We start from the raw sequence: 26,987 nt of genomic DNA on the forward strand, positions 1-26,987 counted from the left end.
CCGCTTGCTTCTCCTTCGGAGCTTCCTTGTTCTCGTTTTACGGGTAGGAAGTCTCGTGGACAGGACGCTTTTCTTCCCTCTCGACGTCCTGATCAGCCCGCGCGTCAGGACGCCTTTGAGGACGCTCGGCAGGACGCCTTGGAGGACGCTTTTGAAGACGCTCGTCGGGATGTTTTGCTTGACGCTTTGCCTGTTGAGAAGGCTTTCGAGAGCGCCCAGAAGGACGCTTTGAAAGCGAAAGCTGGACGCTTGAGCGGAAAGCGTAAGGACGCTCCTCGAGAGCGAGTAAGAGTAGCCTCTCTTGACGCTCAGCGCGGTCAAGACGCTCTTCGTTCTTCGAGCTCTAAGGATCGACAGAAGGTCGGTCGCTTTGAAGAGGCTGATATTAGTCATCCTCGAAAGCCTTTGTTGAAGGCTAGACCCGTTGGGCGCACGCCCTCTCCAGAGGTTCAATCTCCTTTGCCTCTTCGGGAGGAAGGAGAGCTTAGTAGTCCGGCGGACACAGTTGAGGAGGAACAGCCGTCAGTTTCGTCGGTGTCCGATTACAAGGTGCTGGTTCGACTGTTACGCTCTTCTTTTGGTGAGAAGTTCCAGCCTGCAGCTCCCAAGTCTCCACCCTCTCAGTTTTCGTCATCTAAGTCGTGCAAGGTTCCGGAGTTTGTGGAGATGAAAACTTCTTTGTCCCACTAAGAGAGCGTTCAAGAAGTTGCAGGATTGGATGGAACGTCGGAAGGATCAGGGCAAGTCGACTTTCGCCCTTCCGCCTTCAAGACTCAGTGGGAAAGGCGGCATCTGGTATGAGACCAAAGGAGAAGTAGGAGTTAAGATCCCGTCGTCTTCCCAAGGGGACTTTGCTAGTCTGGTCGATGCACAGAAGAGGTCTCTTTTATCGACCGCTAAGATTTCGTGGACGCCAACGGAGATTGACCATCGCATGAAAGGTCTGTTAAGGACTCTGGAAGTCTTTAACTTTCTAGACTGGTGCTTGGGAGTCCTGGATCTTCAATCTAGGAGTCCTGACTCGTTGAGTCTGGGGGAGCTGTCCAATGTGTTATCCTGCATGGACAAGGCCGTCAGGGATGGTTCGGAAGAGTTAGTGTCTCATTTCGCACTGCTTTTCTCAAGAAGAGAGCGCTTTTCTGCAATTTTACAGCTAGGTCTGTTTCTTCATCGCAGAAAGCGGAGCTTCTCTTTGCACCTCTTTTCGAGCCATCTCTTCCCCCAGGCTATGGTAAAGGACCTGGCAGTGAGCCTACAAGAGAAGGCTACCCAGGACCTCTTGGCCCAGTCTTCAAGACGTCCCGCAGTCCCTACCACGTCGTCTTTTGGACGACCTCCTAGGAAGGTTAAACCCTTTCATGGCGCTCTCCTCGAGAGCTGCTCCTCGAGGGAGAGGGCTTGCAAGAGGAAGAGGTTCCTTCAAACCTAAATCCTCTAAGTGAGAAGATAGTCCTTCAGATGCCGGTCGGAGCCAGGCTAAAGTTCTTTGCGGGGGCGTGGAGAGAGAGAGATACAGATGCGTGGTCCCTCAAGATAGTGGAACAGGGTACAAGATCCCCTTTTTGGACCCTCCTCCTCTATCCACAACTCCAAGAAGAATCTTTTCCCCAGTCATACCAAGGGGAGAAACATTCAGGTTCTTTTTAGATCTTTTTAGATCAAATGATCAAGAAAAGAGCGGTGGAGCAGGTCTTAGACCTGGGGTCACCAGGATATTACAACAGACTTTTCCTGGTACCAAAGCAGTCGTCGGGGTGGCGTCTAGTCTCGGACGTAAGCAGCCTGAATCTTTTCATAGAAAAGAAAAAATTCAAGATGGAAACGCCTCAGTCGGTTCTAGGAGCCTTAAGACCGGGCGACTGGATGGGTTCCTTGGACCTACAGGACGCATACTTTCACGTGCCTATCCACCCCTTTTCAAGAAAGTTTCTGAGGTTTATGTTAAGGGACAAAAGTTTGGCAATTCCCCGAGCCCTTTGTTTCGGTTTAAGCACGGCTCCGATGGTATTTTACCATGCTCATGAAGAACGTAGCGAGATTGGTTACATTCTGCAGGAATAAGAGTGTCCTGTATCTCGACGATTGGCTTATCAGAGCATCGTCAGAAGAAAGGTGTCTGAAGGACCTTCACTTCACGTTAGCCTTGGCGAGGTCCCTGGGACTTCTGGTCAACCTCGAAAAGTGCGCATCTGACCCCAACACAGTCCATCGTGTATCTGGGGATTCAGATGGATTCAGTGGCTTTTCGAGCGTTTCCGTCCAGGAACGACAGCTGCAAGGCTTAGAGAGAGTTTCGGCCTTCCTGGGGAAGGAAGCTTGCTCGGCGAGGGAGTGGATGAGTCTGCTGGGGACCATTTCCTCGCTGGAAAAGTTTGTTTCCCTGGGAAGACTACACCTCAGGCCTCTCCAGTTTTTCTTAGCAGAAGAATGGAGAGTCAAAGAGGATCTGGATGCGACCTTTTTGATCACCAAATCGGTGAAGAACCATCTAAGATGGTGGTTAGATCCTCGGAAGTTTCGAGAGGGGTTGTCCCTAAAGCTTCTGAGCCCCGACCTAGTGTTGTTTTCCGACGCCTCGGTGTCGGGATGGGGAGCAACACTAGGAGGGGAGGAAGTGTCAGGCACCTGGAGGGGGGAACAGGTGTCCTGGCACATCAATATGAAGGAACTAGCGGCGGTTTTCCTGGTGCTACAGTTCTTCCAGCAAAAGGTTGCAGAGAAAGTGGTCCAAGTCAACTCGGACAACACCACAGCCCTTGCGTACCTAAAGAATCAGGGAGGACACACTACCGTCCTCTATTTTACTTAGCGAGGGAGATTCTGCTGTGGGCAGATGCGAGACGGATCAGGATCCTGACGAGATTTATCACAGGTAGTCCAGAACGTCAGAGCAGACCTTCTCAGCCGACAGGATCAGATCCTGCCGACGGAATGGACGTTGCACCAGGACGTCTGTCGAGAGCTCTGGAGACTGTGGGGGCGTCCATTAGTCGACCTATTTGCAACGTCGAGAACGAAGAGGTTGCCTCTTTATTGCTCCCCTGTGTGGGATCCGGGAGCAGTCGCTATAGACGCTCTGCTCTGGGACTGGACGAACCTGAACTTGTATGCCTTCCCGCCATTCAAGATCATGGGGGAAGTAATAAGGAAGTTCGCGGCATCGGAGGGGACGAGGTTGACCCTGATCGCCCCGATGTGGGCCGCGAAGGAATGGTTCACGGAGGTAATGTCCTTCATCATAGACTTTCCGAGGACGTTACCCTGGAGGAAAGATCTACTCAGACAGCCCCACTTCGCAAGATATCACCGAAACCTCTCCGCTCTGGGTCTGACTGCGTTCAGACTATCGAAAAGTTGGCCAGAGCGAGAGGTTTTTCAAAAGCAGCTGCGAAGGCGATCGCCAACGCAAGGAGGACTTCCTCGAGAGCTGTTTACCAGTCGAAGTGGGCTTCCTTCAGGGCATGGTGTAGAAAGGAGGGAATTTCCTCTTCCACTACCTCTGTGAGCCAGATAGCCGATTTCCTGCTATTTTTAAGAAATGTGCAGAAGCTAGCAGTCCCGACCATCAAGGGATATAAGAGTATGCTGTCAGCAGTCTTCCGACACAGAGGCCTAGACCTTACTGACAACAGAGATCTTCACGATCTCCTGAGATCATTTGAGACTTCCAAGATACCTCAGGCGAGGCCTCCTTCTTGGAACTTAGATTTAGTCCTTAGACTGTTGATGTCGAGTCCTTTTCAAGCTCTCCATGAAGCGTCTCTTAGGAACTTGATGAAGAAGGCTCTTTCCTAACTGCTCTGGCGACGGCGAAGAGAGTTAGCGAAATTCAAGCCATTTGTAAGCGAGTGGGCTTCAAAGGTGACAATGCGGTCTGCTCTTGAGTCCCACTTTCTTAGCAAAGAATGAAAACCGTCTAACCCTTGGCCAAGGAGCTTTGAAATTAAGGGTATGACAAGCCTTGTGGGCCAAGAACCTGAGAGAGCCCTGTGCCCTGTCAGGGCTCTAAAGTTTTATGTCCACAAGACAAAGGAGGTACGAGGTCCCTCAGATAATCTGTGGTGTTCGGTTAAACGGCCCGATATACCATTATCCAGAATGCTTTGGCGTTCTTTCTGAGGACGTGATTAAGGAGGCTCATTCGTCTTACCAGAAGACCGATTTGAGCCTCTTGCGAGTGAAAGCTCACGAGGTCAGAGCTGTCGCAACCTTGCTTGCCTTCCAAAGGGAACATGTTGATCAAGGGACCATCCTTGAACGCCACCTTTTGGAGGAGCAAATTCAGTATTCGCCTCACCAACATACTTGAGAGATGTGAGAACGAGATACGGGCTGTTTGTTCTCTTGGGCCATACTTTCTGAGACACAGTCTTGGGGGCTGAAGGTAGCTCTCTCCCTATCCCTTAGTTAGGTTTAGGTTAGTTTTTTAGTTGTTGTGTTCTTTGGTTGTGGTGAGTCTTTGGTGAAGACCTCCCATCTCTTAGCTTAGTGTTCAGGGGGTCCTGGATAGTTGGTCAGGTGGTGGTCAGTTGCTTCGTTGCCCTCATATGTATGGCTCTATGCTCTTGTCACGTTGAGGTCACGTCCCAGTTGACAGAGCATCCAGAGTGCGCCAGCACTACAGGTCTCCACCTGGCTGGCAGCTCTGAATAAGCACAAGCAGGCTTAAGTGACAGTAATCACAGAGTCTCTTGCTACAGGTGAGAACCAAGGTGTACATCATCTACTTAATTTAAGTTTCATACAAATCCTATTCTGTCTCTTCCCACCATTTCCGAAGGTGGGATTCAGCTATATATATATCTTGTCAGGTAAGTTTCATGAACAAAATGTTATTGTTATAATACAATTAAGTTTGTTCATACTTACCTGGCAGATATATATAATTAAGTGCCCACCCACCTCCCCTCAGGAGACAGTGGCACTGATAAAATATGAATAGAAAATGGGAATGGTTCCTGATAAATCCGCCTCCCCATCGGCGGAGGGAAATGGGTACTACCACCTGGCTCCGCCCAGCTTGCGTTGGTTGCCGCGAGTTTTTTGAAAATTCTGTCGGACTTCGGAGAATACAGCTATATATATATCTGCCAGGTAAGTATGAACAAACTTAATTGTATTATAACAATAACATTTTTAGAACCTGAAGTTTTGCATTGCATTTTATCCTGTATGGATAAGGCGGTTCAGGATGGTTCGGGAGAATTGTCATCTCTATTTGGAGCAGGAGTAGTGAAGAAGAGATCATTATTTGGTTCATTTCTAACCAAAGCGGTTTCTCCTTTACAAAGGTCAGCCCTTTTATACGCTCCTCTCTCGGATCACCTTTTCCCTTCGCACTTGGTGAAGGAGATTTCAAAGTCTCTTGGCTGAAAAAGGCAACCAAGACTTATTAGTACAATCCTCCAAGAAATCAAGACCAACAGTACCAGTAGCGAAAGAAGACTACTCGTACTCCGGTAGTGCCCTTTCGGAGAGGTTCCACCTCTCGTCCTCCAACAAAAAGGAAGACAGCAGAAAAGCGAGGAAGGTCCTCATTTAGATCTTTCAAGAAATCAAAGTAGCAGCGAGGTCCTCCAAACATCTGTAGGGGCCAGACTCCTAAACTTCGTGGGGGCATGGAAGATAAGGAAAGCCGATCCTTGGACGCTAGCAGTCTTGGGGAAAGGTTACATTATACCTTTTCAGGACAGACCACCTTTGTCGAATTCCCCAAAGGAACTGTCGGCGAAGTACAAGGACCCTGTTCTGAGGGAGACACTTCTTCAGATGGTGATAGGAATGAAGGACAAAGAGGCAATAGAAGAGGTTCAGGATCCTTCCTCTCCGGGGTTTTACAACCGCCTGTTTTTAGTTCCAAAGGCATCCGGGGGATGGAGGCCAGTCTTGGACGTGAGCATTCTGAACAAATATGTGGAAAAGAAAAAGTTCTCGATGGAGACTTCTGCCTCGGTAACTTTCAGCCCTGCGAAGAGGAGGACTGGATGGTCTCTCTAGACCTGCAGATGCATATTTCCACGTTCCTATTCACCCGTCATCAAAGAAGTATCTCAGGTTTGTGATTCAAGGGAAAGTCTACCAGTTCAGGGCCTTGTGCTTCGGCCTCTCCACGGCTCCACAGGTATTTACGTACCGTATGCGGAACGTAGCCAGATGGCTACACCTGGAAGGCATAAGCGTCTCTCTGTACCTAGACGATTGGCTGATAAGAGCAAAATCCCAGGAACAATGTTTGGAGGATCTGAAGAAAACATTAGAATTGACAAAGGAATTAGGACTTCTCGTGAATCTCGAGAAATCGCAGATGACCCCCAGTCAGGACTTAGTCTATTTGGGGATTCAGATGAATTCTCGGGATTTTCGGGTTTTTTCCGTCCCAAGAAAGGATTCTTCGGGGGATTCAGAAAGTTACATCCTTCCTAAAGAAAGACAGGAGTTCAGCCAGGGAGTGGCTGAGCCTTCTAGGGACACTTTCTTCCCTGGAACAATTTGTATCCCTAGGAAGACTTCATCTAAGGCCTCTACAATTCTTCCTAAAGAGATCTTGGACTTGGAAGAAGGGCCATCTGTCGGACACTTTTCCGGTAACAGTAGAGGTGAAGAAACACCTAAAGTGGTGGCTGCTCCCACTCAAAGAGAACAAGGGAGTGTCCCTAGAGGTTCGGAACCCAAAACCAAAATCTTGTTCTCAGACGCTTCAGAGACGGGATGGGGAGCGACTCTAGGGGCAAGAGAAGTCTCTGGCAAATGGAAGAAAGAACAAAGAGATTGGCATATAAATGCCAAAGAACTATATGCAGTGTTTCTGGCATTAAAATTCTTTGGGTCAGAAGTAAGAAATCAAGTGATTCAAGTCAACGCAGACAACACCACGGCGTTGGCTTATATAAAAAAACAGGGGGGGACGCACTCGTTTTCCCTATTCGAGATAACGAAGGATCTGTTGTCATGGACGGAGGAGGAGAGGAATATTACCCTCCTGACCAGATTTGTGAAAGGGGAAAGAAATTATCAGAGCAAGACAGGTCTCAGCAGGACAAAACAAGTTCTCCCCACGGAGTGGGCTCTGCACGAGCAAGTCTGCCAAAGACTGTGGAACCTGTGGGGAAGGCCGCAGATAGATTTGTTTGCGACGTTCCTGTCAAAGAGGATAGAGAACTTCTGCTCCTTAGTAGAAGACCCGAGAGGCGATAGCGGTGGGGATGCCATGCTACTGGAGTGGTCGGGACTCGACGCTTTACGGCTTTCTTTCCCTCCATTCAAGTTGCTAGGAGTAGTGATGAAGAAGTTCGTAGCATCAACAGGGACGAGATTAACTCTCATCGCCCGTTTTGGCCATCCCAAGATTGGTTCACAGAGGTACAGGAATGGACAGTAGACTACCCAAGATCTCTTCCAAACAGGATAGATCTTTCTCAGACAACCCCACTTCAAGAGGTTCCATCAAAACCTCCCCGCCCCTCTCGCTCTGACTGCCTTTCGACTATCGAAAAGATTGGTCAGAGCGAGAGGCTTTTCAAGCAAGGCTTCGAAAGCAATTGCTAGAGCCCGGAGATCGTCAACTATCCGCCGGGTCTATCAATCGAAGTGGGATGTGTTTAGAAGATGTTGTAGGAAGAATAAGCTGTCCTCCTCCGATACCTCTGTGACTAATATAGCAGATTTTCTGTTATTCCTGAGAGAGGAATCCAATCTGTCCGTATCTACAATAAAGGGATACCGAAGTATGCTCTCAGCGGTATTTAGAAATAGAGGCTTAAATTTGGCAGAGGATAGAGATTTGCACGATCTCATAAGATCGTTCGAGACGTCAAAATCTATATCCTCTACTCCGCCAAGTTGGAATCTGGTGTTATGCTCAAATTCCTTACATCGGAAAAAATTTGAACCTCCCGACCGTGCCTCGTTCAGGGATTGGACGAGAAAGTTGTGTTTTTCTCATAGCCTTAGCGACGGCTAAGAGAATAAGTGAAATCCATGCCCTAGATTCTCGGGTGGGTTTTAAGAAAGACGCAGCCATCCTGTTTCTTTTCAAACAAACTGTTTTTTGTTTTTGGCAAAAAATGAGAACCCTTCGAACCATGGCCAAGGAGTTTTGAGGTGAAAAGTCTTTCAAACTTAATGGGAGACGAAATTGAAAGAACTTTATGCCCGGTAGAGCTCTTAGGTTTCTATCTTAAAGAAAGAAAAGAAGAGTTGAAGCATGTAAACAAGTCTATGGTGCGCAGTTTCGGGACACGAAAAGACCAATGTCAAGAATGTGCTAGCGTATTTTATTAGAAATGTGATTATGGAAGCTCATAGCGATTGTGCAGAGGATTCCTTTAAATTATACGAGGGTTAAAGCTCATGAGGTAAGAGCAGTGGCAAACATCATTATCATTTCCAAAAGATATGTCATGAAGGACATTATTAATGCGACCTATTGGAGATGCAACTCGGTATTTGCATCCCACTATCTTAGAGTGTTAAAAATTACCTACGACAAGTGCTCTCTCTAGGGTCCTTTTTTGTGTCTGCGGATACAGTGCTGGGACTGAGGGACACTCCGATCCTTAAACTTTTTATGAAAAGTCTAATACTTCCATACCATACTGGTGGGATGGGCTCTACTTTCTTACCTGACGGCTAGTTGTTGCACAGAGCGGCCATGGCCTTGTTTAGGTAAGGAACTTTGAGTTTATCTTACAGGGGTAGCTTGGATAAAAAACGGTCTTTGATTACGGAGATCTCCACTATTTGAGGCGGTTTTTTTTGTGTTACTACTGGTAAAAGTGCTTGGTGTCGCACGGCGGCCATAGCCCTTGCTAGTGAAGAACTAGAAATGTGCCTTTTAAACGGACGTAAGTAGTAGTTTAAAGGACATGTCTAAATCGTCCATGGATCCTCCTCCCTTTTAAGACAGTATCAGGATTTTCTGCTGACAAGAGTGCTTGGCTAGCACAGGCGGCTTTTTGGTGCTTTTGACAGTATGAGAAATGTGAATAGGTCTTACAAGCGAGGGTAGTACAAATTGAAATTATATTTGTTTATTTTTATTTTATTTATTTTCATAAAGAATTAGGTGTAAAATATTGTGATTGAGTTTTTGGTTGTTTGCAAGGGAGTCCCGGGGATGACTTCTTGCAATCTTAGATACCAAAACATTTGGTTACGGTTAAGGTGATCAGGATCGGGATTGTGCTCCTTAGAAAAAAAAGGTTCTTGTCTATAAGTGGATTGAAACCCTTTGACATAGCCCTTTATAGGATCGGCCAAAGTAAGTGGATAAGACCCTTTGGCAGACTACAAGAACTCTTAGCAATAGATCAATATCTCGCTGAGGCTCTTGAGACTAAGCAGACTCCTGGGCATTAACCATGAAGTCTTCAGTCTAAAACAGTTAGGACCAAGGTTTTTTATGTTATTAATACCTACAACGATTGTTGTGTTTCCTGTTAAATCAGTTATTAGCTGTCTTTACCCTCCTCCAATGGTGTGAATCAGCTATGTATATATCTGAACAGGTAAGTTGAATGTATAAAAATGATATTGTTATGATACAATAAAGTTTCATACAATCAACTACTGTCATATATACATAGCTAAGACTCCGTCGTCCCGACAGAAATTCAAATTTCGCGCCACTCGCTACAGGTAGGTCAGGTGATCTACCGGGCCCCTGCCCTGGGCGGGCAGGACTAGGAAACCATCCCCGTTTTCTTTCATATTTTCTCTGTCGCCGGTGGTATCAACATTGTTTTTTTTTTGTTTGTAATTACCTCCTGACTTAGATCATTTGTTTTCACCTTTGATCATCGTTTTTCGGCTTTTGGTGACGTATTTGGATCGTGATTCGCTACAGTGGACTGTTTTGGGAATAACTCTTTTGGATTTTTCTCAGTATGTCTGATTCTAAATGTGGAGTGTGAGAATGTGTGTGAATGTAGGCTGCAGGGTGAGGATACCGAGAGCTTCGGTTGATCCTCACACTGTATGCCGTAAATGTAGGGGGTTCAGTGTTCTGCTATTAATAATTGTAAGGAATGCGAGGGATTCAATGCAGAAGAGTGGAAGACTTTGACTTCTTATTTGAAGAAGTTAAGAGGAGGATAGAATTAGACGATTGAAAGGTGAGTCAAGGCCTATTGAGCCTTTCACTGATAATTCTAATCCTACTGATGTAGATTCTCTCCCTATGTATCTCATTCTCAGAGTGCTTTTTTTCGGATTCGGCATCGGAAATCGCCAATCTGAAGCTTACAATTAGAGACATGAAGTCCAAGATGGCTGACTTCAAAGGTAAGCTAGTGAAATGAGCATTACAGTGAAGTGAGTTCTCCCAGTGTTGTGGAGGGGGGGGCGTTTGATCGTCCCTGCGACGCTCCCAGGCCTAGACCTTTCCCAAAGCTCACGAGCCCAGAGGAGAAGGAAAGTCGAAAGCCTTAAGGAGGTTGTTGGGGAATCCCCAACGTTCAAGACGTCCCTTCAGCTAGCTCTGCTTCGTTGGCAGGCGGCTCAAGGGCGCTATAGAAAAAGCGTCCTTCGCGAGTGTTTCTCGTCCTCTCCCTCTCCCTCACCTAAACGAGGGTGGAAGGAATCGAAACTTGTCGAGACGCTGAAGCGTCATATGACGCTGACATTGGGATTCTAGTCCAGAGCGTTTCTCAGATGCGCTCCGTTCTTCTAGCAAGAAAGCGAAGGGGGCGTCAGCTTCACCTGAAGTGTACGCGGAAACTACCCTTTCTTCTTCTCCACCGAGTGATGACGAAAGACGTCATGCATGGACGTGGGAGAAGCGTCAAGAAAAATCATTATAGCAGTTTCAAGAGCAACTGTTCATCTCGAGTGGGAGAGTTTTAGCGCCAAACGTCGGAAGGACGTGACGCTTCCAATTAAGAAGTCTCGTCCTCTCTACATGTTCAACGAACAAAAGCGTCATACAGACGGGAAACGGCTTAAACGTCTTTACAGAAGCGTTCTAGTGCGAGAGCGAGAACAGGTGCTTACGAGAGTTTCGTAACGCCCAGAGAGACGTAAGACGTCTTTTTAGACGCGAAGCGTCATTGGAAACGGAGCATAGACATGACGCTCGTCCAATATATGACGCCAAGTAGGACGCCTTTGGAGAGCGGAGCGTCTTCCAAGCGCGAAGCGTCATCGAGACGTCAGCAAAAGACGTCATCCATGGACGCTTGAGCGAACGGGAAACGTCATGTAAGCATGAAGAGTCTTCTAAAATTCTAGAGAAGCCGAAAGCTTATGACGCCTTCCAAAGACTATATTGAGCGGGAAAGAGGAAGGATTATCATTCCCTTAGCTCTCTCCTGTTAGGAGTTTTGTCTCCGCAGAGAAAGAATGTTCGGAAAGGAGAGCGGAGACGCTTTTTAGATCCCGAGTTAGAGGAAAAAACTCGGATGACGAATATAGTGGAAGAGAAGGTCTGTCTAACTATAAGGTGTTTGACTACCTACTTCTTGAGGAGTACGAGACGAGTTGACGCCTGCCGCTCCTCCTTCTCCTCACTCGCTCTTTTTCCCAGTGCTAAGACGAAGAAGCCTTCGTCTTTTCTTAAAATGAAACCACCATATCGATGAAGAGAGCATTACATTCCTTAGACTCATGGATGAAGTCTAAGAAAGACTTAGTGAGGACAGTCTTCTGCATGCCTCCAGCAAGATTAGCTGGGAAAAGAGGCATTTGGTATCGGACGGGAGAAAATATGGGTATTGCTCTCCTTCTACAACCGAAACCAGTTTTTTCGACTTTGGTTGACGCTTCAAGGCGTCAAAGTCTCAATTCTGCACGGATTACGTGGGGAATTTCGGAACTGGATCATCTCCTCAAGGGACGCTTTCGTGTATTGGAAGTTTTAACTTCTTAGATTGGTCCCTTGGGATGAGTCCAAGAAAGCCCATGATTCGGAAGGAATCGAACCTGAAGCCCTGTTTATGCATATTGTCTTGTATTGACAAGGCGGTACAGGATTCTGCTGACGCAGTCACGCAAGAAGAAACCTGTTGCTGCATCGGACAAGAAAAGACCCAGTACAAACGGTGCAGCCCTTTCGAGGTGGTCCGACCTCCAGACCTTCCACAAGGAGGAAGGCTACAGAGAAGAGAGGTAGATCTGCTTTTCGTCCCTTTAAGAAGGGAAAATGAAGATTCTCTCCTCCAAGCACCAGTAGGTGCCAGGCTCCTGGGATTTGTGGAAGCCTGGACACTGATAAATGCAGAAGCGTCATCTTTGGCGATCTTAAGGAGGGGATATCGTATCCCTTTCCTGAACACTCCTCCCCTAACGTCAATACCAAGGGAACTATCAGCCAAATACAAGGATCCTGTGCTGAGGGATACTCTTCGATCGATGGTGGAACAAATGTGGGACAAGAGAGTGATAGAATTGGTACGGGATCAACACTCCCCGGGGTTTTTACAATCGCCTTTTTATGGTGGCGAAAGCCTCGGGAGGCTGGAGACCAGTACTGGACGTCAGCTCTCTGAACAAATTTGTTCAGAAGGAGAAGTTCTCCATGGAGACTTCTGCTTCAGTCATGGCGTCATTACAACAGGGAGATTGGAGGTGGTCTTTAGATCTCCAGGACGCCTACTTTCACGTCCCGATCCACCCTTCATCGAAGAAGTACCTCCGTTTCATGACGGGGGAAGGATCTTTCAGTTCAGAGCCTTGTGTTTCGGCCTGTCCACAGCTCCTCAGGTCTTCACAAGCCTGATGAAGAATGTGGCGAGGTTTCTTCACCTCAAAGGAGTGAATGTCTCTATGTATCTAGACGACTGGCTCATCAGGGCCAGATCGGAGAGACAGTGCTTGGAGGACCTAAAGTTAACTCTGGATTTGTTCAAAGCGTTGGGATTGCTTGTGAACCTCGAGAAGTCTCAGCTGACCCCAGACAAGACCTAGTCTATCTGGGGATTCGGATGGATTCTCGGGGTTTTTCGAGTTTTTCCTTCGCAAGAGAGAATCGCAAAAGGTTTGCGGATAGTCTCTCTCTTCTTAGAGAAGCAACAAACGTCGGCGAGGGAATGGTTGAACCTTCTGGGACGCTTTCCTCGCTAGAACAATTCTTCCCTCTAGGAAGACGTTCATATACGTCCGCTTCAATTCTTCCTCAAGAGTCTTGGAGGTCTTGGAGCTGGAAAACCGGACAACTGTCGGACGTTTTTCCCATTCCAGTGGAGATAAAGTCACACCTACAGTGGTGGTTGCGCCCGCTGGAAGAGAACAAAGGGATCTCTCTAAGAACACAGAACCCAGACCTAGTGTTGTTCTCCGACGCGTCGGAGACAGGTTGGGGAGCGACATTAGGCTCAGAGGAAGTGTCAGGCACCTGGGAACCAGCACAGGTGTCTTGGCACATAAACTGCAAAGAGCTCTTCGCCGTACATCTGGCCTTGAAGAGCCTAGAACCTCTGGTGTCAAGCAAGGTAGTGCAAGTAAACGTGGACAAACACCACCGCACTTGCCTACATTCGGAAACAGGGAGGGACGCACTCCTCGTTCCTTTTACGAGCTCACGAGAGACCTATTACTTTGGACGTCTCACAGGAACATCTCCCTGATGACAAGGTTCGTACAGGGAGTAAGGAATGTGAGGGCGGACAGGCTCAGCAGAGGAACCAGGTCCTTCATACAGAATGGACTCTACAACGAGGAAGTGTGTCTCGATCTCTGGTCTCTGTGGGAACTCCTCATGTGGATGTCTTCGCAACATTCATTTCAAAAAAAGGCTCCCAGTGTTGCTGCCGGTCTGGAAGATCCAAGAGCACTTATGGTAGACGCCTTCCTGCTAAATTGGTCTCGAGTAGACGTTTATGCTTTTCCCCCATTCAAAATCCTGGGAGGGGTTAGTAATGAAAAAGTTTGTGGCGTCAAAGGAGACGAGGAGACGTTAATAGCCCCCTTTTGGCCGGCCCAGGAATGGTTCACGGAGGTGGTAGAGTGGATCGTAGACTTTCCAAGATCCCTACCAGGAAGGACGGATCTTCTCAGACAACCGCACTTCAAGAGGTACCATCAAAACCTCCCCGCTCTCGCTCTGACTGCCTTTCGACTATCGAAAGACTTGTCAGAGCGAGAGGCTTTTTTTCGCGAAGTGGCAAGCGCGATCGCGAGAGCACGCGAACCTCCACTACGAAAGTATACCAATCGAAGTGGGAGGTATTTAGAAGGTGGTGTAGATCCAAGAAGTTGTCCTCCTCCACTACCTCTATAGCGGAAAATTTGCTGATTTCCTGCTATTCCTAGAGACAAAAATCTCATCTAGCCGTATCCACAATAAAGGGATACAGAAGTATGCTCTCGGCTGTATTCAGGAACAGAGGATTAGATCGGGCAGATAATAAAGATCTCCACGATCTCATAAGGTCTTTTGAGACTTCAAAGTCTAAGGAACCAGTACCTCCGAACTGGAACCTAGACGTAGTTCTAAAGTATCTGTCATCGGAAAGATTCGAACCTCCTCATCGGGCATCGTTTAGAGACATTACCCGAAAATGCCTATTCCTATTATCTTTAGCTACGGCAAAGAGAATTAGTGAATGCATGCTCTGCAGGATAAAGTAGGATTCAAGGGAGACTCAGCGATTTGCTCGTTAAGACCCTGTTTTTAGCGAAAAACGAGAATCCTACGAATCCCTGGCCTAAGTCATTCGAAGTCAAAGGCATGTCGAGTCTCGTAGGCAGAGAAGCAGAGAGGTCTCTATGCCCTGTTAGAGCTCTGAAGTTCTATCTTCAGAGAAAGCATCAAATGGGAGGCTCTAGACAAGGTCTTTGGTGCGCGGTAAAAGACCCCACAAGACTGATGTCAAGAATGCGCTGGCATTCTTTGTAAGAAACGTCATTACAGACGCTCATAAGGCCTGTCCTGACGAACAGTTACAACGTTGAGAGTATAAGCTCATGAACGTGAGAGCTATAGCGACGTCTCTCTCGTTTTCATAAGAATATGTCGCTTAAAAACATCATAGATACGACATTTTGGAGATGCAACTCAGTATTTGCATCTCATTACTTGAAGACGTGCGTGTGACATATGAGAAGTGTTTTTCTCTAGGTCCTTTCGTATCGGCGGATACGATTCTGGGTACGGGAGCCGACACCAATCCTTAAATGTATATACTTTTCTTCTTTTTGGATATGGTCGAGTCTCTTCGAACAATGGAGGACTTAGGCTAGCACAGGCGGCCGTCTAGTTGTTCAGTAAGAGAATTCTTGTCATATCCAATTAGTTGAGTATAATTTTTTTTTTTGAAAATTATGTATGTGTGCGTAGTGGTTTTGAGTTACGGTTGTTGTGACGAGTTCGGGGGATTAACTCTTAACAATCTTTAGTTCTAACATATGGTTAGGATCAGGTGGTCGGGATTGGTTTGTGTGCTCCTTCATAAGGTGTATTGTCATATAAGTGGATCAGCACCCATTGACAAAGTCCTTTTAGGCTCTGCCGAGTAAGTGGTAAGACCCCATCGCAGACCACAAGAACTCTTGGCCATAGATCATATATCTCGCTAAAGTTTCTTGAGGTGATGCAGACTACTGGCAAACACCCACGAAGTCTACCACCTATCAGTAGGAACCAAGGTTTTATTTATACCTACAACATATGTTGTTTACCTGTCTATTCCATATAGAAGCTGTCTCTTACCCTCCACCGAAGGGTGCCAATCAGCTATGTATATATCTGACAGGTAAGTTGATTGTATGAAAATGATATTGTTATGTTACAATAAGTTTCATACATACTTACCTGCAGATATATACAATTAAAGGCCCACCCAGCCTCCCGCAGGAGACAGTGGAAGAGAGAAAATATGATAGAAAACGGGGATGGTTCCTAGTCCTGCCGCCCAGGGCAGGCCGGTAGATCACCTGACCTACCTGTAGCGAGTGGCGCGAAATTTGAATTTCTGTCGGGGACGACGGAGTCTTAGCTATGTATATATCTGCCAGGTAAGTATGTATGAAACTTTATTGTAACATAACAATATCATTTTTATACATACTTACCTGGCAGATATATACAATTAAATGGCCCACCCAGCCTCCCCTCAGGAGACAGATGGTGTAGAAAAAATCTGATGGAAAACGGGAATGGGTTCCTATTCCCGCCACCCAGCGGCGGTTCGCGGTGGATCACCCTGACCTACCTGTAGCTGTGTGCGCGAAATTTCGAAATTCTGTCGGCGCGACAGAGTCAATAGCTATGTATATATCTGCCAGGTAAGTATGTATAAAACTTTATTGTATCATAACAATATCATTTTTATACCTCGTGTATGATGCGACCCCTTTAAAATTAGCTTCAAAATTAGGTTTCAAAAGTCGCATGATATGCGAGTATATACGGTATATTAATACAGTGGTCCCCCCGTATTCGCGGGGGATGCGTACCAGACCCCCCCGTGAATAGTTAGAACCCGCAAATGTTTGGAACCCCCTATGAAAATGCTAAAAACAGCCTATTTTGTTAGTTAAAACTCAAGAGAAACCCACTAAAAATTTTCATACTTGGTTTTTTTAATAGTTTTATCACAAAAAGTGCATTTTATGATGAAATTCATCAAAAAAACCAGGAATTTGTGGATATTTATCATAGAAAAATACCGCGAATGCACGAATTTTCCGCGAATAATGCAGGGAAACGTTCCCCAGAGAAATCCGCGAATGTGTGAGTCCACGAATCTGGAGAACGCGAATACGGGGGGCCCACTGTATATGTTTGTATGAGGTAGGTAGAAAACAAACCCTTTAAATTAACCATAAGTGAGTTGAGAATAGCATTCATTATATGATCTGGTAAGATAACCTACAGCCCTATTTACTGTGGTGAGGTAAATGTGCAGTGTAATGTCGTGATTTTTATTGTCATGAATTCAGATAAAGCCTAAAGATTGACTAATGTGCAGTTTATAAGGTGCTTTCAAATTTTTAGGTCCTTTTATTACTGTATAGAGTAGTTTAACCAAACCAAATTCAAGTGCTTAATATTTTTAGTATTTCATGGGGCTAGCTCAAGGATTTTTTCTGTGAAATTTGAAACTGGATGAAGACATAGTTGAAAGGTGTAAACAGATATGTGCAAGGTGTAAACAGATATGTGCGAAATATGTGGAAAGAGGCCATATAGAAAGTTTAATTAGTAAAACCAGAGTGCACATAGTGGGGGCTGAAGAGATGGTATAAGAAATACTGTCTACAGTTGACTGAACCAAGATGTACATCAGGGTTTAAATCTGGTCATGAGTATGATGCTTGAAATTCTGGAGGCTCCACTCAAATTCAAGGTCCACCAGTTGCTGTCTATGTGGTTGTAAAATTCAACCAAACAGTTTAACATATTGTCCCTGATTATGAAATTACTACAGTAATACCTCTTTTTACATTGTTAATTGGTTTAATTGGTTCCAAGACATGCAACTTTGATAGAAGAGTTACCTAGGTCAAAAGGGACAATCAGTGGTATTGATGTCAGACACCACAGTAGTAGCTTACATAAACAAACAAGGTCTAGTGTCTCGACAGTTACATGTGATGACAGTTCAACTTCATCAGTGGGCTGTAGAGAACCTAGTGGACATCAGAGCCAGATGTATTCCGGGAAAAAGAAACATAGTGGCCGACAAGTTGAGCCGCAGGGATCAGATCCTGGGTATGGAGTGGTCCTTGCACCAACAGCTAGTGGACAGGATGCTCATGTTGTGGGAAAGGCTGATCATAGACCTGTTTGCAACCAGGTACAACAGAAAGTTGGAAAGTGTATTGTTCGGTAGTCCCAGACGTAGAGGTAGTAGCAGAAGATGCGCTACAACACTCATGGGACAATCTGGACGTTTACGCATTTCCTCCATTTTGTCTAATCTGTCAGGTTCTGAACAGGGTAATGCAGTCTCAGAACCTCAGAATGACTCTGGTAGCTCCTTTATGGCCAAAGACAGAATGGTTTCTGGACCTCTTGGAACTCATAATAGATGTGCTGAGAGAGTTACCCCCATGGAACAACCTACTATGTCGGCCGCACATGGAGAGGTACCACCGGTCGGTGAAGTCCCTATCACTTCACGGTTGGAGACTGTCAAATATCTCCTGTGAGCGAGAGGGTTTTCGCAGAAAGCAGCAGTGCAGATGGCAGGAAATGTCAGAAAGTCATCGGCAGCAGTATACCAAGGGGTACAGGGCTGCTCTAGCCTCAGTCTTACGCATGGAAGGTGTGGACATTTCATCTTCATGGGAATTGGCCATGTTGATGAAGAGCTTTGAGCAGTCATGTTTGCCAAAGGAGCTAAAAGCCCCAGATTGGGATTTGACCATGGTACTGAGTAGTCTGACAAAACCCCCCTACGAACCACTAAGACAGTCCACAGATAGGAGCCTGACCCTGAAAACAGTCTTCTTATTGGCCCTAGCTTCAACCAAATGGGTGGGGGAACTACATGGCCTGTCATATATCGTAAAGCACTCGAGAGGTTGGAAGTCAATGGTATTCGAGTTTGTTCCAGAATTCGTGGACAAAACTCAAAACCCATCAATAGTGGACGGTAGATTCGACTCCTTTTCCATACCCTCTCTGGCAGATTTTGTAGATAATGACAGAGATGAGATGCTTCTGTGTCACGTCAGGGATGAGAGAATACTTAAGAAGGACAAGGCACCTCAGGCCTGGGTGCAGGATGTTGTTCGTAAGTACAGAACGGAACAAAAAGGAAGTGTCCAGGAATACAATATCGTTGTGGCTAAGAGAAACGATCAGGAATGCCTACATGACAGAAGACAGGGGGTCAGATGGCCAGGAGAGGGCTAGGGCTCATGTCATCAGAGGCTTGAGTGCTTCTTTGGCATCCAAGAAGAATATGTCTTTGGAGAGAATTCTGAAAGCTGGTGTTTGGAAACGCCAAACGACTTTCACTTCATTTGGAGTATAGTATACTTTTCAGTAGCAACACACCCCTCTCGGTAATAGGGAAGGGAGGGGTGATGGTAGATCCAGATACAAGGGACAAGAGTGGTTTAGGAGAATGGAAGGTCCTCTGTTTTCCCAGAAGTTTATAAACCATGGCATGGTACCAGCACCCAGTGAGGGAAACCAAGAGATTCTCTTATATCTTTGGTTCAAGGGTTCATAGTCTATTATCTTGGAATACTCCTAATATTCGGAAATGGATTTAGGTGGCAAACTCCCAGTCAGTTATAGAGACTTACCTCCCTCCAATAAGTAAGTCTATCCTAATGTTAAGACCGAAGGTTTGTTTCGTATATGAACAAGTGACAAATTTGTAACTAATTTGTATTTTTCATAACTAACAAACCTGAGGTCTTAACATTAGGATTTACTAGCGCCAAGCTGGAAACCGGTAAAATTAAAATTAAACTTGTGCGATCCAGGGCCTATTGGCACCTACCAGGTCACGGGGCATGTATTACCCAGAATACCCTCAGCGTCTTGTGACCGACCCGCCAGTTATACTTCTAACCCAGTTTAGACTGCTAGAGGGGTGGTTCGAGGTGGGCCATTAACTGTTAAGACCTCAGGTTTGTTAGTTATGAAAAATACAAATTAGTTACAAATTTGCCATTTTAAACAAAGTTACCATGATACCCTATAAACCCCTATAGGCAACTCCATAATGTCGCTTGTTCTTGTGCAGTGCATTATACAGTAAGTTTTTTTTATAGGTAAACAGTAAACACAGCTGTAGATTTATGCATATTAATTTTAAAGATTGTAAAGAGAACCAAAAGAAATTACATGTATTAGTATACGGTGCATCACTGTACCTACCTTAGGAGTGATGTCAATGTGATTGATAGTGGTGGCAATGTTTTAATTATTTTTAGGGGTTTATCATAGCCACCTTATTTTCCAATGGAATATCATCAGCAAAAGTACTGGAAAATTTCTTTATAGTTTGTTTTTTTCTTATTATTCAAAACTGAAATTCATTTCAAATAGGACATTGTAAATACTGTAACTTGCATGCAACCTGAAGTTTGATTTTGCTGCCAAGGACTAACACTACCCCACAGCTGAACAATAAATTTAGACCATCATGTACAACATTATTTTTATACTGTTGTACCTTGGTTAATAATCCAGTCCAGAAAGTTGCCCTTTACCTTGGGAAGTTTTTCCCATAAGAAATAATGGGAGTTAAATTCATCCATTCCAGACTTCCAATAACATAAACAAAGGTAATAAATTTACTAAATGCAGAGCTAGTTCTCACTTTACCAGTAATTAAGAGAGTTGATATCATATGTTATAGGTGGTGAGAAAAGTAAAGAGGAGGAGAGATGTTTTAAGTTTGGAAGGGGAGTCCCCCTCCATAATAATAGCAGGCAGGTGGGTTTATGAGTTTGTTTCTCATTTCTGTGCTTTTACTTTTTTTTGGTGATTTATTTTGTTTTTTATTCACCAGATACTATAGTGTAATTTGACCTCTCCAAAATGATTTTTTCTAAAATGAAAATTGAAAATAACATGGGACAGTAGAATGAGTTAGATATCTAAGTGAGCCTGGGCCACTAGTAAAAGGAAGAAAGCAGTGCAGCTGGGCTGAAGGGATGCTGTTAATAGCCCATTCTAGTGTTTGCAGTGTGTCTGCCAAGGCATAACTCATATATTATTCTTGGATAACAACATCATAAAATTTGTATACAGTAGTGGAGTCATAATAATCTTGAGTTGCAGCCTTTTATTTATAATTTTAACCTTTTCTTTCTAATACAGGAATACTATAGAACAACTCAAGGAACAAATTAAGAGTGGTTACGAATCTAAACTCACTAAAGACAACAAAGCCATCATAGCTGCTGAAGAAAAATTAGGAGACCTGAAGTATGCTGTAGAGAACATCAAAGCGCTTATATCTGAATCAGAACGTGATGGGAAAGTTGTCAGTAAGTGTTGATTGGAAATTTTTTGTATTAAGATCCCAAGTATGTATACATTTTGGTAGGTAAGTCATTGTTTAAATCTGTTCACATCATATATTTTCTTTTTAGGCTAGTTATTTACCAGTATCATCATGTAATGAATAAACCCTTTGGGTTATTACTGCTCTGTATTTGTGGTGTATGGTAAGGGAAACTGAAATACCTAATTACTCTGAAGAATTGTAAAAATTAACTGATCAGTCATATGTATTAATTGTTATTTTTATGAAGTATTTTTGTTATTATGCTCATATTTTTTAGCAAAATTAAAAATAATACATTTGTGAAGGATGATGAATAGCTTGTGTTGTGTAAGACTGGTCCTAATTGATTATATATTGTATAATTGTTATTGGTATTTTATGCATTGTTGAAATATGGTTGGTGTCCTATATATGGACAGCATATGGTTGATTCTAGAAGGTGTCTGTTGATGTATTTAAGTTGTGTTGTGATGTCATAAACAAGATGGCGGTGGCGTCGGGGGGATGTAAACAATAACACGGGGCATGAGAAAGCACGTGCTGATGGTGTGTGGTTGGCAGGGGAGAGCTCTCTGTCTGGTAGGAGTTTTTGGGTCGTAAGTCTTGTTGTGCTATTGTTCTGAGGTGATTTCTGGAGTATACTGAAGTCGGAGAAAGCGTACAGGTGGGTAGATTATTCATTTGTGTAGATAAAAGGGGTTAGGCTAGGCTAAAATTAAAACTGGTAGCAGAGCGTGGTTAATCAAAGATGCCTGGATCTGGCAGTGAACAAAGGGAGACTACTAGATAGAGAAGGGAATGTCCTAGGTTTAGCGGGATACAAGAAGAATACAAAGAATGGAAAGGTCAAGCCGAAGATTGGCTATTGTTGTATGAAGAAGATACAAAATACCTGGCGATAGAAATGAGAATGAGCTTAAAAGGGAAAGCCCGAGAGCTAGTGGAAGCATTAGATAGAGATAAACTTACTGGTACGGAGGGTCCAAAGTTAACCCTAGAGAAACTAGATAAAGCCTATCTAAAAGACTCGGTAATGGAGAATTACGGCAGAATGAAAAGATACCTTCTAATAAGAAGAGAATCTAGTGAAAAGATGGCGGACTATTTAATTAGATACGAGAAGGCAGCATCTGAGTGTGAAAGAGCAATGGGGAAAGGCGAGCTTGAAGGGGAAGTCAAGGGTTATCATGTGATAGAGCAAGAAAAACTAGAGTACGAAACAGTGTCGCAAAGAATGAAAAGACTATTTGAGGGATTAGGGACTAAAGAGGAACGGGAATGGTCGGGGTCGTCAGAAGGCAATGCCAGTTCTGGGAGAGGGAGGGAAAACCAGAGATATTTGGGAAGATGGAACCGAGGTAGGGGTGGTAGAAATCCTATAAACAAAGAAGGGAAGGTAACAGTATGTGCAATATGCAGCTCAGAATGGCATTGGGCTAGGGATCGTCCTCAGAATTTTCATATTAGGAAGAAAACTGAAACAAGACTAGAAGATAATAAGCTGAAAACAGAAACTGGGACAGAAGAAGAAGAGGTTTATGTAGGAGAAGTTAATAAAATAGTGGAAGCTTCGTGGGAGGTGGTTGATGCAATTTTGGACACGGGGTGTAAATCAACAGTTTGCGGGGAATTGTGACTACCACGTATTGTCATGTATTTGAGTCAGGAAGAGTTGAGGAGAATGAGGGACACTAGGACAGAGTCTAATGAAGTGTTTAATTTTGGTGAGACATCTTATAAGTCCAAAGGAATAATAGAAATACCAGTGATACTAAAAAACTGAAAGTTTTATTTGAAGACAGAAATTCTGCAGGGTGATATACCCTGGCTGATAGGTAAGCAAACCATGAGTAAAATGGGTATGACCCTAAATTTGAAAGAAAATTGTGTCATAATAGAAGTATTAGGGGGAATGAAAGTAGAGGTAAGAGAAGACGAACAGGGTAATTTAAGAGTACCTATAAGGAGGAGGAAGTTAGAAGAATTATTACTGGAGGGTTGGAAGGGAAAGAATCTGAGGGAAATTAAGAACACAATGAAGAAATTACATTTACAGTTTGGGCATGGAAGTGGAGATAAAATATGGAAGCTAACAGAGGAAGCACAATGGAGTAATGGGTTAATCGAAAAAAAAAGAGGAAATAAGAAAGTTACTAACAGAACTGATTTAAAATTGTGAGGTTTGTAAAAGATACAAAATAAACCCCGCCAAACCAGTAGTAGGCTTTTCTTAGAGTAAAACGTTTAATGAAGTAGTAGCGATGGATGTGGGAAAGATAGAAGAGAGAAAGGTCTTGGTAATAGTGGATATGGCAACGAGGTATTGTCAGGCCTGTTGGATAAAAGATAAGAAACCAGAAACTATAATAAAGACACTTTTTGAGTGCTGGTTTGCTATATTTGGAGCGCCCTCCAAAATGTTGTCAGATAACGGGGGAGAATTTCAAAATGAAAAAGTAAGGAGGATGGCAGAAATATGGAATATTAAAGTATTAGCCACAGCATCAGAATCTCTGATGCTCAAATTAGATGTCTTCAGCTGGAGTTTTGTAATTAAACAAAGCTAAATGTCTGTAATATTTGGTTAGGTAAAAATATGGACCTGGTGTTTTTAGGTAAAGTAGGCTTGGTTCTTAGTTTTTTTCTACATATATTTAACATTTTGGTGTTTTTTCCTACATATATTTAACATTTTGGTGCTGGTGGTTAATGTTTATATATTTTTTGTGTTTAATTGTCTTTGGTCTGACAAAGAAATAAATAGTTGAAATGAAAATGTTAAGTAGAAGTTTGAGAACACATTAAATATCATGAAATAGATCTTATCCACATTATACATTCCAGTAAAATTGAGGAAGTTACATTTAAAGAATTGTTTTATTATTATTATTATATAAAGGATTAGTTTATCCAGACCTCTGAGCATAATAACAGCTCTTTTCGTGCTGGTTTAAAGAATTGTATTATGTTAGTATGTAAAGAAAATAAGGACTAAGAAATGGAGGTAAAGGATAATTGGGGAAATGTAAAAGGTGCAGTAAGAAAAGTAGAAAAATGTCAGATGTCACCAAGCTGAAATATAGGCAGATTTGGGTATGTGATAAATCAGTTACTTGAGTAATGAAAGGTAGTTATGTACTACTCTTCCCTCCTTTTTAAGTAGTTCAACCAGTCTGATTTTTAGACTTGCAATGGTGTCTTAAGTATTTTTTGTAATGGTGTCTAAAGTATTTTTATTTATTGAGAGAGTTGAAAATGAAAGCAGTGAAATGATGAATTTGGGTTGGTAGGAAGGAATATTTTAATGTTTTATTGTAAATTACAGCACTAGTTTAATAAGACCTGAGTCACAGTTTGAGTTTCTTGTAAAGCTTCCCCAAAGAATTTGTTTTGAAATGAGGGGGGCGATAATTGGAACTAGGTAAAATTGTAAAATTGGAGGATTTGGACAGCCGAAGTAGTAAGAGACTAAAGCAGATGAAAAAGCTTTGGTGCCATCTACAGTTAAGTAAGAAGAGAGCTATGGGAGTGGTTGGAAAGTAAGAGACAGAAAGAAGCCTTAGGATATTCTACTTAAAACTTTGGTGCTGAATGTATTATGCCATGCAAGGCAACTAAATTTTAAAGGAATGCCAGAAAGAGTTTTTCTGTTCTTGACATACACTAGGCCCCATTGTGGTATCTAAATGGTAACTGTTATCAAGGCAATTTAAGCTTTTGTTTCCTTGTATGAATAAGTAAAGTGTGTATGACATTTTTGTTCAAGGGCACTATAAGATTTGCCAACAGCCCTTCAAGACCATGCACTTTATCAATATCAGTAATTTTATATATATTTAATCCTGCAAAATTAGCATATCCAGTTAGCACTCACAACTTCTGAGTCCTGTTTGCATTTTACTTCCTGAAAAATTTTCAAAATCTATCCAAAGAAAACAACAGATTGTTCCGACACGTAATACAAACCCTCGGTCCTTTAACATAAGGAATGTACTTACGGCGTAGCTGGAATTACGGCCGTTGAATCTTGAACAAGGTGGTTAGGCAGGAACTACTGTGGGGCAGGCGGGTAGGCCAGCCTGCCCGGATGTACACACTCCACTTTGCTTTCGGCCGTCTTCTGATGAAGACGTGTGTTTGTGAGCTCCGGCTGACTGGTCTTGATCTTTTTTCCTGGTGGGATCTCTTTAGTTAATTTTTTGTTTTTTAAAATAATTATGTAATGTACGGTGTTTGATATTAATACTAAACAAAGGTTTGTCCTTGTTTTTCAATTAATATACAAACCCACTTTTTGTGATAGCCTTTATAACCGCCCTTCTACTTGTGTTAAGAGTCGGCAGCAAAGGTATGCCAACATATTTACATTCTTTCGCCCTTTAGCACTGGTTCAGACCTGCATGAGGACAAGATATGTATTTAACGTGAGGATGAGACATGTATTTAACGTGAGTGATATTGATCCTGTAACGAGACGTATTCATCCGAAAATTACGCTTACGCTTGGGAATTACCGAGGGAACTTCAAAGATTTGTCCTTGTTTTGTTGTTATGGTAATTTCTCTTCTCCTTCATCCTTTTACTTATTTCGGAAGAAGGTAGAAGAATGGAGTATCCTCATTAATTAATAATTTCTCCTTATTTTACAGACTAGTGGGGATTGTGATTTCATAGACTAGTGGTGATTGCGTTTACAGCTGTATTGGTTGGATGCACTTTGTATTGGTTATCCTAACCTTGGAAGTGTACCTATGTCTCGTAGCATGTTGCGTACCAATCCTCGAGTGTGTGTACTGATCCCCTGCTGATAATCATATTCATTTACCACTACTACCCGGGAGTTATGTCTCTGGACGAAGCTGCGTGCTGTCCTGTGAGGTTTATCTACTCCTCATGGTAGAAGTCTGGCAGAATTTGGAGGAATCGAAGAGGAAGAGAGCTCGTCAAGTGTCGTCATCCTCCTCTTCGAGATCATCATATCTTCATGCCTCCACCCCTTCGACTTTTAAGGCTTTGCCGTAGAAGAGGTGGTCTCCTCCCCCTAAGAAGTCTTGTCATGGGACTTATAAGGGTCTGTCTCGCTCCGGTGAGACAGGTGGGTCTTCTGCTGGTCCTCCCATTCCTCCGGGAACGGGGGACCATGGAGGTACCAGCCGCTGCTGGTACCTCCTCTCCCGGTTCCGGAGGTTCCGCCTCTGGACCGGGAACCGTCTTGGCTGCCTGCTTGCGAGCGTTACCAAGTGTACGGTCACCTACGGGTGACCATGCAGCCAAGGTCCAGACTGCTGAATACGCTCACTGTGTCAGGACCCAAGCACGGAGCGGAAAGATGGTAAGAGTCGCTCAGGTGACTCTCGCCAGACCGGTGTTCTCTCTTGCAGCAATCATCCAGTGCCCAGGGTTGACGTGACGTTCCCACGGGTCTGTGCACGCAGAGACCAGTGGAGGCGGCCCATCCAGCCCTCTTTTAATTATCTTTTGTTTTTTCAGATAGGTTTCGGCCTCAATGGGGACTTGGAAGAGTTGGAGGATGGTATCGGCTGTCTCCTGTCAGGTGCACGCTCACCTCACCCAGACGACGGTTGCGTTCGCGCGACCGACCAGTCTCAGTGGTGGCAGACACTTCGTCTGCTAGGTAGGAGTTTCGTAACCTGCCTCGAGGAAGCGTTCTCTCCACTGCTGCTCCCGCAGGTCCCTCCAGACAGGTGCAGTTGGGCTGCGTTGCTACCACAACTGCCCCAACTCCGTCCTAGATGGAGGACCTGTCGGTTATCCTGAGGAACTGGCGAAGAGGAAGCCCAGGAAGAAGAGAAAGGTGTCGTCGTCTTCTTCTGCTGCCTCTTCCCCTTCGACTTCCGAGGCCCCCTAGCTGAAGAAGAAGGTGGTCTCCCCCCCCCCACCAAGAAGTCTCGCACAGAGACTTCTAAGGGTCTGTCTCGCTCCGGTGAGACAGGTGGGTCTTCCGCTGGTCCTCCTGTTCCTCCGGGAATGGGGCCCGTTTCTCCTTCCCCTAGGAAGAGAAGACGGGGACCATAGGGGTACTGGTTATGCCGGTTACCCCCTTGCTGATCCCGG

General features: G+C 44.4%; 1 protein-coding gene across 7 annotated transcripts in view; it reads left to right on the forward strand.

The window, feature by feature from the left end:
• Positions 1-26,987, forward strand: part of LOC135197935 (MICOS complex subunit MIC60-like) — a 121,725-nt gene that overhangs the window by 31,651 nt on the left and 63,087 nt on the right. For all 7 annotated transcript variants that reach the window (XM_064225207.1, XM_064225208.1, XM_064225209.1 and 4 more), the window contains one exon: positions 20,723-20,892. In XM_064225207.1, the coding sequence (XP_064081277.1) occupies positions 20,723-20,892 (170 nt within the window). The remainder of the gene's footprint in view (positions 1-20,722; positions 20,893-26,987) is intronic.

This window comes from Macrobrachium nipponense, chromosome 21 (genome assembly GCF_015104395.2).
Source record: "Macrobrachium nipponense isolate FS-2020 chromosome 21, ASM1510439v2, whole genome shotgun sequence".
Lineage (NCBI taxonomy): Eukaryota > Metazoa > Arthropoda > Malacostraca > Decapoda > Palaemonidae > Macrobrachium > Macrobrachium nipponense.